The 14,264-nt window shown below is 35.8% G+C and overlaps 1 protein-coding gene across 35 annotated transcripts in view; it reads right to left on the bottom strand.

Annotated features, from left to right (window-relative positions):
• rims2a (regulating synaptic membrane exocytosis 2a) overlaps positions 1 to 14,264 on the bottom strand; it is a 188,248-nt gene that overhangs the window by 24,670 nt on the left and 149,314 nt on the right. For 30 of the 35 annotated variants that reach the window (XM_089117958.1, XM_089117956.1, XM_089117944.1 and 27 more), the window contains one exon: positions 5,381 to 5,625. The exons of 2 other annotated variants lie outside the window; for them this stretch is intronic. In XM_089117958.1, coding sequence (XP_088974084.1) covers positions 5,381 to 5,625 — 245 coding nt within the window. The remainder of the gene's footprint in view (positions 1 to 5,380; positions 5,626 to 14,264) is intronic. 3 more of the 35 variants (XM_089117947.1, XM_039650599.2, XM_089117969.1) reach the window with 1 other exon arrangement.

The raw sequence follows: 14,264 nt of genomic DNA on the forward strand, positions 1-14,264 counted from the left end.
CACACGGATCCACGAAAACAACTAAAACGCTTTATTATTCGTGCCAGGCCAGTAGTTGGTGATGACACTTTGTAAGGAAATAGCCTGAACACGTAATACACACGCACATTATATCACCGTATTAACAAATTCGCATGTTTGTTGTTTATATGGAGACAATAAAGGTATTGTTTTCAAAAACTTGCACTGTAAAACCTGTTTACGAAGATTTAAGTTTTCAGGACCCCGAAATGCCGTTGTCGTGTAAAACCTAGTGCAAAATAAATATACCTAAATGTATTTGAAATACATTTATTTTATGCTAAGTATATTACAAATACATTTACAAATGCATCTACCGAATATAAATACTCTGCAATATTTTTAGTACACTAAATTGATATACTTAAAGTCTGCTAACTTGGAAAAAATAATTTTGTACTAAATGGACTTTAGTTATCGAGAAAAATTATAAAGATATACTTAAATACTGTATATGTGATTGTGCTAAAGTGCAAAATACTTTAGGTACACTTTAAATATCTTGCAAGTGATCCTACTATCCATACTAATAGTGAAATTAAACACATTTTAGGCTTAATATTAAGAAATATGCATTGTGCAATAAATAAGTACTCCAAATTAAGTTGAACTATAAGTAAGTCTAAAGCGATATGTCAGTAAATATGTTAATGGATTTGTAGTATGCTTAGTATAAAATAAATGTATTTTAAATACATTTTGGTATAGGTTTTTTCACTAGGGAACGGCCAAATGCATAAAAAGCTTTCCGTTTATAGTTGAAAACGTCGTTTAAACGCCCTCTAATTGAGTAGATAAGAATAAAAAAAATGTCTTTAACTGAAATAAAGCTGAAATACAACTCAAAACTCAAAAACAAGTGAAAATTAGAAATGTTGCCTTGGGCGACTAACTTAAAATAACATAATAAAAGAAGTTAAAGTGCTAAAATTACAAAAACTAAAACTGAAATAAATATTCATGCTAAACATACAAAATCTTAAAAGTGCACATAACAAAATAACTAAATCTAAAATTAAATTAAAAAACTAAGAATATAAAAATAAAAGCTAACTCAAATAGTAATAAATACTACATCTGTCAACGATGACTAAACAAGAAATATACTTAATAAAAAATCAAGTTCCCAGTGGAAACAACACCCATTTCTATTTTGTGCCAATTTCCCTGTAAAATAACAATTTTGTTCTCTTGAACACATTAGACCGAAGCGCTCCTTTAGGTACAAATTATTTTTGCGATATTCATATTTTCTGCATAAATTTAATTCACAATTTGGATGTAAACATTATATATGACAAATGAACATACCATTCAGTATCATATCTCGAGAATAGCTCTAATGGCATAAACAATCATTTAGAAATTTTAGAAAAAGCTTTTCAGCACTGAAAGATATCATGCACACATGTTTGTGTCCTCTCTCTTTTGCAAGCAGAAATTATTTTAGTGGAAGGAAGCTAAAAGACATCACAGACAAGCCGAAGACACAACACTCCCCACGAGACATGACAGAGTGCTCCAGCCCCTGGCAACCAGCCTAACTTATTAAAAACACACTAGCGACCACCTGCCATGTGCAGGCTGAGCACGAGCCGTCTGAAGAGCTGTGCTCATTTCTTTGGGCATGTGATCTACCTGCACGCCACCATTCAGAGCCAGCCAGTGCCAGCCAACAGTTGGTAAGCGGGTGAGCGTGGGCTGCAGGTGGCAAAGAAATACACTGACCTCAGGATAAACACAGTGGCATTTTAAAAGTGTTTCTATCAGACGCTCACTGACACAAATACATTTGATAAATGTGTCAACACTGGAAGATACACCCACGCTCCTCAATTACTGCAAACCATGAAAACTCTGGACAGACAGATTATGGCAGAAAACAAAAGTCTTGCAGAGATCATGTGAATCATAAAACCAGCAGAGTTCTGTAAAGAGAAATCATAAATCTGCAAAAAAAACTGCTTGTTTTTTTTTTGTTTTTTTTAGAGGATTAATAATGCATTCCCTTTAAAAGTCTTGTGATGATACCATGGTAAAATGAATGTGTCAGATGGTAATACTACAGCACTACAGATATATATCATCCATTTTCATGTGGCTTCACATTTTTTTTAAAAGTTTTTTTTGATGAATAGAAAGTTTAAAAGAACAATTTATTTGAAATAACAATATCAAAGTCTCTGCTGTCACTTATGATCCAACCCGGTCTCATCCCAAGACGTCATATAACTGACGTTTTGGGACGTCTTTTGACCATACGTCAATATTCGCCTTTTTAGGGCCCCCTTAAACGTCGGTAGATGAGGTTATGGGATCCTAACTCTACCCCAGACCTAAACCTAACCCTACACCTAACCCGTCACCTAACTGACGTTAAAGGTAAAGCGTCAGTTGTATGACGGCCCGGGATCGCCATCTACCGACGTTTAAGGGGGCCCTAAAAAGGCGGATATTGACGTATGGTCAAAAGACGTCCCAAGACGTCAGTTATATGACTTTTTGGGATGAGACTGTGTTATATGATCAATTAAATGCATCCTTGCAGAATAAATGTATTAATTTCTTTAGTAGTGCCATATTGGAAGTAGCTCGGAGTAAACAAAATCTATTTAAAATGCATTTATTTCATACTAAGTATACTTCAAATCCATTAACATTTTTATTGTCATATATCATTTAAGACTTATTGATAAAAAAATTATAATTATGTTTTATTTAGAGTACTTCTTTATTGCACAATGCAGACTTCTTAATATTAAGCCTAAAATGTGTGTTACAATCATTATTAGTAAGGATAGTATAATCTCTGTTTAATATCAGTCTTTAAATACAAGATATTTAAAGTGTACCTAATATATAAACCAAATATATAAATATATTTCACTAGGGACCACATACATAACATTCAGTACCATGGTATCAAAGTACCATGGTATTTGCATCTGATGCCATCACTGTACCATGGTACTACCAGAGAACTATAAGTAGGTATTGTCTTTGAGGCCGAAGAGTTGGGAATATGTGTAACATCCGCAGTGTGATACGCTTCAGACTGCGGCACCTGGGAATATAAAATCATCAAGAGCGCTAACTGAAATGAAATATTTATGAGCAACATGGACAATTTTATGTAGTTTTACCAAATGTAAAAAATGCACCAGCAACCTGACATTTTAAATAAGACAATCATAATCCAACAACCTTCAACCATAACACAAACATATTCAAACTTCAACAAAAATACATGGTATTACTAGCATATAATGTTAAAATACCATCATGTTGGACATGTACTATATTAATCTCATGGTACTAAATAATTATGCAGTCAAATAAAGCCATGACATTAAAATGATAAATGTCCAAAAACATACAATTTTACAGTACATGCGCCTACGTGTACCTACCTAAGAATGTACTGGGTAATATAAGGTAACTAAATGGGTTAACCCTCAGGTGCTCTTTGGTCATTTCTGACCGAAAAATGTTCTGTTTTGAAATTTTAAAAATCACAGCTTCATCTGAATGTTACGAAACTTGGTGACTTTTATGGCATTGGGTATGTGAACACACAAAAAAATTCAGGTCATGATCTGAGCAGGCTAAGTGGTCGTAAAAAAAATAGTCACACTTGTGCTCTTCGGTCAAAAATGACCGACCATAGGAAATGAATGGGAAATTGACAAAAACACAAAAACTTTGAGAATATTTGTGTGTACAATCTACAAATCGGCCACGATGCAAAAAAAAAGTGCTCAGCATTGAAGGGGTGACACTGTAAAACATCAAGAGTGCAAAACAGACATACCCACCCCTACGCACACACATACACACACACTTTTATACACAAAAACACCAATAAATTGTGGTTAAAGAAATCTGTTTTGAATATTTAAAAATCACAGCTTCTTCAGAAAATTACGAAACTTGGTGACTTTTATGGCATTGGGTATGTGAACACACAAAAAAATGGTCATGATCTGAGCATGCTAAGTGGTCTTAAAAAAAATAGTCACACTTGTGGTCTTTGGTCAAAAATGACCCCATAGGAAATGAATGGGAAATTGTAAAAAAAAAAAAAAAAAAGAAAAAAAAGAAAAACAAATTGTGAATATTTGTTTTTTGTCATTTTTTTTATAAGAAATAGTTTTTGAGATTGTTTCAACTATATATACAAATTCACCACCAACAACATCAAAAATGTGTTCATAAACAGCTGGGGAATTCACATGCCTCTCAATAGAGAGCTGTACATGCCATCAAGTGGTTACACCATGATTCTACGCTTTTTCTCTATACTGTAACCAGATGGTGCTAATTTTCTTCAAAAAAAATTTTTTTTCTGAAGGCCTAGACTCTATATTAAACTAAAATACTGCATTAATATTTTTTTGAAGAAAATAATATATATATAGAAAATAATATATATTTTTCTATGGCAAAAATAAACCATAAATATTGCATAAATATTAATACATTCATTTAAATTGTCTCAAAATACTAAATTAAAAAGAATAAATATTATAGAACAAAAATAAATTGCATTGGTTTTACTGGGATGGAGAAAGTTTCATTTTTAGGTGTCCGGTCACTTTTGACGGGGAAGATAACAAGTGTGACTCCGAAACGAAGAGCACCTGAGGGTTAAGGTTAGGTTTAGGGATAGGTACAGGGTTAGTACCAAGTTATTACCCAGTTATTGCAACTACTATATAAGTACATAGTACTGTAGGACTGTAAAAACCCATGTACTTACTATGTACTTATTGTAATTACAGGGTAACAACTGGGTACTAACCCTGAACCTACCCCTAACCCATGTACTTACCTAATAATAGCCAGTACTTTCTAGGTAAGTACACTGTAAGTACACGCAAGTACTGTACTGTAAAAGGAAGCGTTACCAATCAAAGTGCTACTGAAATTACCACAAGTAATACCAGGTAATACCATGTTACTTTTATGTATATGCCAAATAAAGCAATCATAATGCAACAGCACAGAACGATTCAAATTTCAAGCAGTTTGATATTCATCAAATCACACACTCGGCTGAAATAAAAAGCTGCAAACAGTTGGAGAACTTTTGTCACTTCAGAGAAACGGCAACAGAAAGAAAGAGAGAGAGGCTGTAAAACAGAGGGTCTCAATTATTCGGCGGTCCTCGGTCCTGCACTGACCCAATTTACACTTTGAGAAACAGGCTGTTTAAACAAAAGTTGTTAGGTTGTTAGAGCTGATGCTAGAAAAGTACTCTCTGTAAGGGGTTGAGAAGAACATCCAGACAACAAAAGGAAAAACAAAGGATGCTGAGTTAGAGACAAACATGAGGACAGAGACGTGATTGGGCTCCTACCTGTCTGGCTGAGCTGCGAGGCGCTGCGACTCTTTCGACTCAACCCCACGACTGCCGCCATCTTGGCACCGATGCTGGAGCGCCGTTTCTTGACATCGGTTCCCACCAGGCTCACGGCCGTGTCTGACTGGCTGCCGTCGGTCTTCTCCAGACTGCACATGTCCCCGCCGATGCTGGTGCTCTTGGTCATGTTGCCCCCGGCCGCCGGTCCCATTTGCCTGTTTTTCATTTTGGACGTAAATTCACTGTCAGTGGCGGCCCATGGAGGAGACACGTGAAGAGAGAAGGAGGAGCGGCAGAGGGGAAGAGTAGAGGATGGGTTTATGGATGGATGGATGGATGGATGGACGATGGAGAAGAGAAAGTAGAGAGTTAGGTAAGTGAAGGGAGAAGGGGAGCGGAGATTCAGGTCAAGAATAAGGTTAAAGGTTAAAGGGTTTAGGCCTCCAATCAGCTCAGGGTGCTTCACAGTAAGCTTTTGGGATGGGCCCAATGTTCTGGGCGTTGAAACAATGGGTAAGACTTTATAATAACTGCACGCTAATAATCATTAGCATGAGTAAACCGTTAATTCATCATTTATAAAATATTAATAGACATTAATATGCAGTTTATAAATATAGCTATACATGCTTTTTTCTTGATTTATAAGCATATCTATAATGCGTTTAATGATTGTATTTTCATACTTTGTTAATGATCAATTAATAATTTCTAAATGAAGTATAGCATTATTTACAAACCAGTTGTTTAAGAGTTGTCAGTCATTCATAAGATCACTTAGAAAGTGTAAGTAAATGTAGCAAATACAGGTAGTTATAAAGCATTTAGTAGTGGTCAGTTAACTATTTTTGTGAGCTAATCTAAAGTGAGGACTATTCATGCTTTGTAAAGCATTTATAAAGGTGATTTAAAGACTCGTCAATCTTCTAAACAGTAAAATGTAACAAACACAACGCAGTGATACAGAACATAGAAATATTTAACAGCCTTTAAAAATGCTTTACAAGGCATGACTAGTCCTCACTTTAGATGAGCTCACGAACATAGTTAACTGACCACTACTAAATGCTTTAAAACTACCCAAATTAACCCTTAATTACAGCATTAATACATGTTAATAAAGCATTTATTAACACATTAAGTGACCATCACTATATGTCTGAATAATAAGATGTATGAATGTACATTTAAATAGTTTATTAATCATTTACTTACTCGCTCTAAGTAATCGTATGAACCACTGAAAACTCTTAAATAACTGGTTCATAAAAAATGCAATTCTTCATTTAGAAATGATAAATTGATCATTAATAAAGAATGAAAATACAATTATTAAACAAATTATAGATATGCTTTTAAATCAAGAAGAAAGCATTTATAGCTGTATTTATGAACTGCTTATTAATGTCTATTAATGCTTTATGAATGATGAATTAATCATGCTTAACTAATGATTATTAGCGTGTAGTTATTATAAAGTGTTACCAAACAATGAACTCTTCAACTACTACAGCGTGTCTCTCTACGATGGTAAACAACTGTCGCTAGTTCTCTCACATTGAAGTAATGTGGAGGTCTTAGACCATAAAGGAATAGTTCACCCTAAAGTGAAATTAAAGGTGCCCTAGAATGTGAAATTGAATTTATTTTGGCATAGTTAAATAACGAGAGTTCAGTACATGGACAGTGAGTCTCAAACACTGTTTTCTCCTTCTTAATTAAATCTCGTTTTTGAAAAACATCCCTGAAAAATGAGGGTAATGACAGTTGAATAACACTGATGTAGAAGCACCTAACCCTGGCTGTAAACCTAGACTTGACATAAACTGTAAACTTGTCCCTCGAATCTGATTGGTTGATTGGAATGTACTTGATGTTCACCATGGTTGTCTACATACTATTCATACTACTTTCGCAAAATACTGCACATAACGGCAGTTCTATACTCATGAGTATTTTTATATTGTTTTCTAGTTAAAATATCTAAAAATCTCTAAAACAAGATAAACTGGCTTGAGAATCAACACCATCTCCGTATTCAGGAAACGTATCTGCAGTGTTACTTCTAATGTAAATGGACTTTCAGTAGGTTACGCTACTCACTCTAACCCTAACCAAGTATGATGACTAATAAAATAACAATAAACTGAAAGAGTGATTTATAGATTACTACATTGAATGTTTCAATTAACAGCTATGAATTATACAGGAGTGCTACACAAGAGCATGTTGCTAATCTAACAAAGCAGTACTCGTGGAATAATAACCATGAAAAATAAATACAGTAGCACACGCAAATATGGGGAAAACTGTCCATTTACTGAACAATTTGATCAAACTATTTTTTATAAATTTTCCATGATGAGGAAAATATATCTGCAGCTGTTTTCTCCACCATCTTGAATGAACTTGAGCTTGTGGTAAAAGATCATGGGACTGTTGGGAACACGCTTATAACGCCTTAAAATACTGTAGAGCAGCTCACATTCAGCAATTAAATGCATGCTGCTCTATAGTCCACACAGGCTGGTCCATAAGCCAAAAAAAATAAAATAGGACACGTGTAAAAAGATTGAATTAGCGTCTCGCGCGGCTGCGAATGGCCCGCTAAGCAAAGAGACAAATGACTTCCTGGACAAAGGAACCTAATGAAATCTTAATGATTACGAATGTGCTTAAATGATACACGTGTGGTCATAAAGAGGTCTGCTCTTCTTCTTCTTCAATGGTATTAGGGCCACAGAAACATGCAATGGAAATCAATGAGCTCGGACATGTTCTTCAATTACTACAATTAGCTTTTTCAAAATGCAGCCCTGTCCTACAGCTTTGCTCAAATAAAGCCATGTCACATCAAGCTGTCTGTCCTCTTGTAATCTTGGATCCTGAAAAATTTGGGACTGATATATCACATGAGAAAGAGTGGAAAACACGCATCAATAAACAATCACTACACTCTTTACAACAGTGAAACTCTCATTTAATGAAACATCTAAGGCAAAGTTTGTACTTAAAAGAAACACAGAAAATAGCAAACTTTGAGAAATAGAGTTTAAATTTAAGTTGTGAAAGTTTTTCATTGTTTATTTTATTCATTCAATATTTATTTTATTTTATTGCAAATTATGAAAATGATTTTAAATCTCCCAATTAACATTAATCGTGCACAAACAAAACCCCATTATATTACACCTAATTTTAACATTTACTCTCCCTTTCGAGTGCCATGGGCAAAGCATGCTGGGAAATAGAAAAATCCCAACCCAGTTTCTGTTAAACTTAAAGGGATACTCCACTTTTTTTGGAAAGAGGCTCATTTTACAACTCCCCCAGAGTTAAACAGTTGAGTTTTACCGTTTTCGAATGTATTCAGCCGATTTTCTGATATTTAGAAGAATATCAGTAACCAGACAGTTTCTGGTCTCATTGACTTCCATACATATTCCTACTATGGAAGTCAATGAGACCAGAAACTGTCTGGTTACTGATATTCTTCTAAATATCAGAAAATCGGCTAAAAAACGGTAAAACTCAACTGTTTAACTCTGGGGGAGTGGTAAAATCAGCCTATTTTCCAAAAAAAGTGGAGTATCCCTTTAAGTTCGTCTAAAATTTAAATAAATAATTTCATAAAACTCAAAACAATGAAAGTTCAGTTTACTTAAAATAAATAAGTTATGTGAACTTGGAAAAAAATATATAAAGTGCTAAATATCCATAAAAGTTAATTTGACTGAACTAATTAGTTTAATTTAAGTTTGTCCTACTCAAACCAATTAATTATTTTGAGCGTTAGGCTTCACAGTAGTTTTACTGAACAATAACAACACTAGTGTTTACACAGAAACAAAACGAGAAACTGCACAGATTGACACAAGAAAATATTCGATGTGAACCGCCCCCCAAAAAAGTTCTCTAAAATGATTTAGGAGTCGATTAATAGCGATCCGTGCAGCATTCTCAAAGCTGCCGCAAACTATAGCTCAAAATGACATTTGGTTTTCGGTTTTCAGTTTTCGGTTTGGTGTTAACTACCGCAATCAGAACTGAATGGATTATATAGAATATGTTTCTAGCCCTATTGTTGCGATTTGAGTGTCTGAGGGAAATCACAGCCCATCACAACTGTTTCAGAGTTAATCACAGCCCTAAAGAGATACAGTTCCATTGACTGATTGATTGGACGGGATGCTGGCAGACACTATTTATCATGCAGACAGTTTCCTCCAGCAGTGCGACACGTGAGATCTCACAGAGAGACGTGTCAGACAGCCGCAGGGGTTCAGATGGCCATTACCTCCCTCTCATCAATGTAATGAGAAAGGGTCATAGACACAAAACCCAGGTGGAGATTAATGCCGGACTTCTATATACAAATCCTTCATGCCGCTGTATGACAGGGACGCATCTATCTCTCTGGATTTTGTCTCACCGCCTGATTGACAGACAGTCAGGGAATTATCTATGCAAAAGTAAACCTTTATTAATCATATAGAGAGATTCTAGAAGCAGACCAGATTAAAACACAGGGCCTGAAGCGTTTTTGTTTGTAAATGTCATGAAATATAAAATTATGGCATGAAAAAAAATGTACTTCACTCATCCAAACTCCATAATGATAGTAATTTGAGTCTTGAACATACAAAATAGTTCGAGCATTCGAAAATAACTCAAACATGCTTAAATATAAAACTATTACAATCAACAACAACAATTATAATTAAAGCTGCAAGCAGCATTTAGCGGGGTTCAAGCAGTTTAGGCCTTTAAGGCCTTTAAGCACAAAAGCATCAAAAGACATTAAGTTTTAAGTTTCAATAATGGCAATTTACTATAGGGTATACATTGTTTTTAACATTTTTAACAGTTATAGCGCCACCTATAGTCCAATCTCCATGAAACTTTGCATGCTTGTTGAATAAGTTATGACACATGTGCTCATCAATTTTTGTGAAGTTCTGACTTTTCCTTAAGGATTTATAGGCTTTTGGGTGCATTTTGTCATGCCCCCTTTTGTAAATGACCCTGTTATAGCAAAACAAATAACAAAGTTCAACTTTTTTTGATAATTATTGATCTAGAGAGTCCAAAGAATTGTCCTAGACTGGTCTGGTTCCGATCGGGCAAAAAACCAGGGACTAGTTCGCAAAAATAGGTTTTCGTATACAAAATACATATTCGTGAATATTTAACGAACGATTTGATTGACAGCAATCATCTCAGTCTTGAACATAACTCAGAACATGCTAAAATCTAAAACTTATAATTAGTATGAAAAATAATAGTAATGTTGCTATGCAAATATTATTAATAAATGTTTTAAATTGTATTATTATATTACTAATATAAATACCCAACGCGCTGCATTATATAGTCTGGATTGCAGGTGATGAGTTCAGTTTTTTTGAACAATTGCACCGAAAAGTGGCATAACTGTTTTGATGATTAAAGGAAAGATGAATGTGTATTTAAAATGGGTCATTTATGTAGAAGAAATGTGTCAAATCTAAAAGTATGATTAATGTTGTTGAAAATTGACCCCAGCAATTGTACAATAGTAGATTTCCATCATATGTAAAATATACGTATATATTTTGAGACACTTCAAACTTGACGCCACAGTAACCAGAGGTAGATGGTCTGGGCAGTGTAAAGAGAAGCCACACTCTCTGTAACGGATCATTGAGCATTCTGACAAACTGCACGGGTGTTTACTGGAGGATTACTAACGCCTTGACGGCTTCAGGCACTTTGGTGTGTTTTAATCTGGTCTGAGATTAATAAAGAACGCCTTCTGAATCAGGCTGTCGGTCCAGAGCAATACCTGGGGTGATGTTATGAAGTATGACAACTCACAGAGATGTGACAGTGTGTATATGTGAATGTATGGGCACCATCAGTCTATAATCCCACCCACTTTAAAGCGCTACTAACTGCAGTAGAAAAGCAACTGAGCTAAAGCGAACCGAGCCGTGCTGTGTTGAGCCAACCCGGTCTCATCCCAAGACGTCATATAACTGACGTTTTGGGACGTCTTTTGACCACACGTCAATATTCGCCTTTTTAGGGCCCCCTTAAACGTCGGTAGATGAGGTTATGGGATCCTAACTCTACCCCATACCTAAACCTAACCCTAAACCTAACCCGTCACCTAACTGACGTTAAAGGTAAAGCGTCAGTTGTATGACGGCCCGGGATCGCCATCTACCGACGTTTAAGGGTACCCTAAAAAGGAGGATATTGACGTATGGTCAAAATACGTCCCAAAACGTCAGTTATATGACTTTTTGGGATGAGACTGTGTTAGTTGAGCCGAGTCGTACCATGCAGTGGAAAAGCACCAATAGTTTCCCAACTGCAGCCTGAACAACTAATTTGACTTAGAAGGTCACCTGAGCATCACTTTCAGAGACCCGGTGCCACTGACATACACTAGGATCATATGATGGTCAAAAAAGGACAAAGCATTTCTCTACCAAAGGCCAAAGTCTCCATCCAAAGCTTCTCCTGATGGTCTATCAGGAGGTCTTGGCAGATAAGACCATCCCTCCGGCAAATGTTCTTGGAGCGTCGTGGAGTCTCTCCGGGGATGTTTTTGCTCACCCACAGCTGAACAGACTGTTCCTATTTCATGCAGATTTTAAGTGCATTTTCATCTAGGCCACGATGTTCCTTTACACCAAACAAAACCCGCACACTATTTTTTTTTGTGTGTACACGCATGGGCTTAAATCAATCTCCTGATTTAGAACCATTCACCACCTCAAATTTGGACAGCTGAAGAGCCAGAATGAGCAAGAAACAGCCTCATGAAGGAATGCACATGTCTTTAAGATTCATGGCATTGCATTGCATGGCTATAACAGCAACACAGTAACTCAAAATTGTGACTTCAAATTCACAGGATACTTCAGTCAATATTTCAACGTGAGATGGAAATCACAAAATGTCAGAAGCGTGGATGAATAATGACCTACTTTGAGGGACGCAAAAGATATGATGACAGGAAGACAAAGGAATGTGCTCACCATCACTGCCCTTGAAAATATATATATATATATAGGGGGGTGGTGCAGAAAATATGTTTCTATGGAAACAGCACTCTGGGTTTTTGGCGTTTCTGTTAATTGTGTAAATGAATGTGGCTTAAGGACACTGAATTCAGTCAAGGCACGAAATTCAACAATCGCCACTATTAATACATATTCTTTTCATGAGGAATACTCAAGGGTTCTGATGGCCTGATTAAAGTGAAATACGCCCAAATACACTTGTTTTATTAGTATACTATAGTTATTTTTAGAAACTGACATGGTGGAAAAGTGATGGATGGAAGGCATTGACAGATTTCATCATTCTTCATCTTACAGTCAAAGAGAAAAAACTTTTTTATGCTTTAAGGAACAAGATATCACTCTCAGAAAAAAAGGTACAAAAGCTGTCACTGGGGCTGTACCTTTTCAAAAGGTAAACTTTTGTCCATTTTAGGTACTAATATGTACATTTGAGGTGCTAATATGTACATTTTATGTGATGATATGTACATTTTAGGTGCTAATATGTACATTTTAAGTGTTAATATGTCAATTTTAGGTGCTAATATGTCCATTTCACGAGCTAATATGTCAATTTTAGGTGGTAATATGTACATTTTAGGTGATAATAAGTACATTTTAGGTGCTAATATGTCCATTTCATGAGCTAATATGTACATTTCAGGTGCTAATATGTACCACTAAGGTACCAATATGTAGCCTTTGGATACAAAAGTGTACCTTTTGAAAAGGTACAGCCCCAGTGACAGCTTTTGTACCTTTTTTTCTGAGAGTATAACATAAAAAATAGTGTTAACTACCGCTCTAAACTATCACACTCTATCACACCTAAAGGTTAAAGCAGACATAGAGAATGTGTCAAAATAAAAAGCCAAGTGAATGACATTAAGATGCAAGGTACTGAGTTTCTTAGTAAGCTGCTTAACATAGGCAGCATTTTATGGGTGCGTTCTTGACACGAAGGCTGTTTCAAACAACCCGGTCTCATCCCAAGACGTCATATAACTGACGTTTTGGGACGTCTTTTGACCATACGTCAATATTCGCCTTTTTAGGGCCCCCTTAAACGTCGGTAGATGAGGTTATGGGATCCTAACTCTACCCCATACCTAAACCTAAACCTAAACCTAACCCGTCACCTAACTGACGTTAAAGGTAAAGCGTCAGTTGTATGACGGCCCGGGATCGCCATCTACCGACGTTTAAGGGGGCCCTAAAAAGGCGGATATTGACGTATGGTCAAAATACGTCCCAAAACGTCAGTTATATGACTTTTTGGGATGAGACTGTGTTATTTCAAAAGCTTGGCAGTGCGATTATGAAATTAAGGATACAAATTTGGCCAAAAAGACAGCATCACATGTATCCTTACCTTCACAGAGAAAGCAATCCAAGAATGCATTACAAGCTCATTGATGAAAAAAAGGGGTTCTTTTATTAAAGCACCAATAAAACGGTTCAAATTGATTGAAAATTGACTATTTTTATATATATAAACTCTAATGTTAGAGCTATTACTGTACGTTCTCCACTCTACTCCAGGGAAAAGTGACCTTTAAATGAAATCTGACGCAGCGCTAAACTGCTCCAGGCGATGCTAATGAAATTTAGTTCCATCATCAACTTCCAGTCCTGATCGAAAATGGCAAATTTGGAGAGTGTGGTAAAGAGTACAGCATTTATCTTTTCCCATGCTGGGCTTTCTTAGACTGATAGTGTCTAACGCATCCTGCAAATTAGGAATTAGCTTTCAAAGTTCATTCAGACACTCTCTACTTGATATTTCTGAAAATAAGATGCTAATGATTTGAAACAGAGCAGAAAGT

This window comes from Pimephales promelas, chromosome 12 (assembly GCF_988280905.1).
Source record: "Pimephales promelas chromosome 12, fPimPro1.hap1.1, whole genome shotgun sequence".
Classification (NCBI taxonomy): domain Eukaryota; kingdom Metazoa; phylum Chordata; class Actinopteri; order Cypriniformes; family Leuciscidae; genus Pimephales; species Pimephales promelas.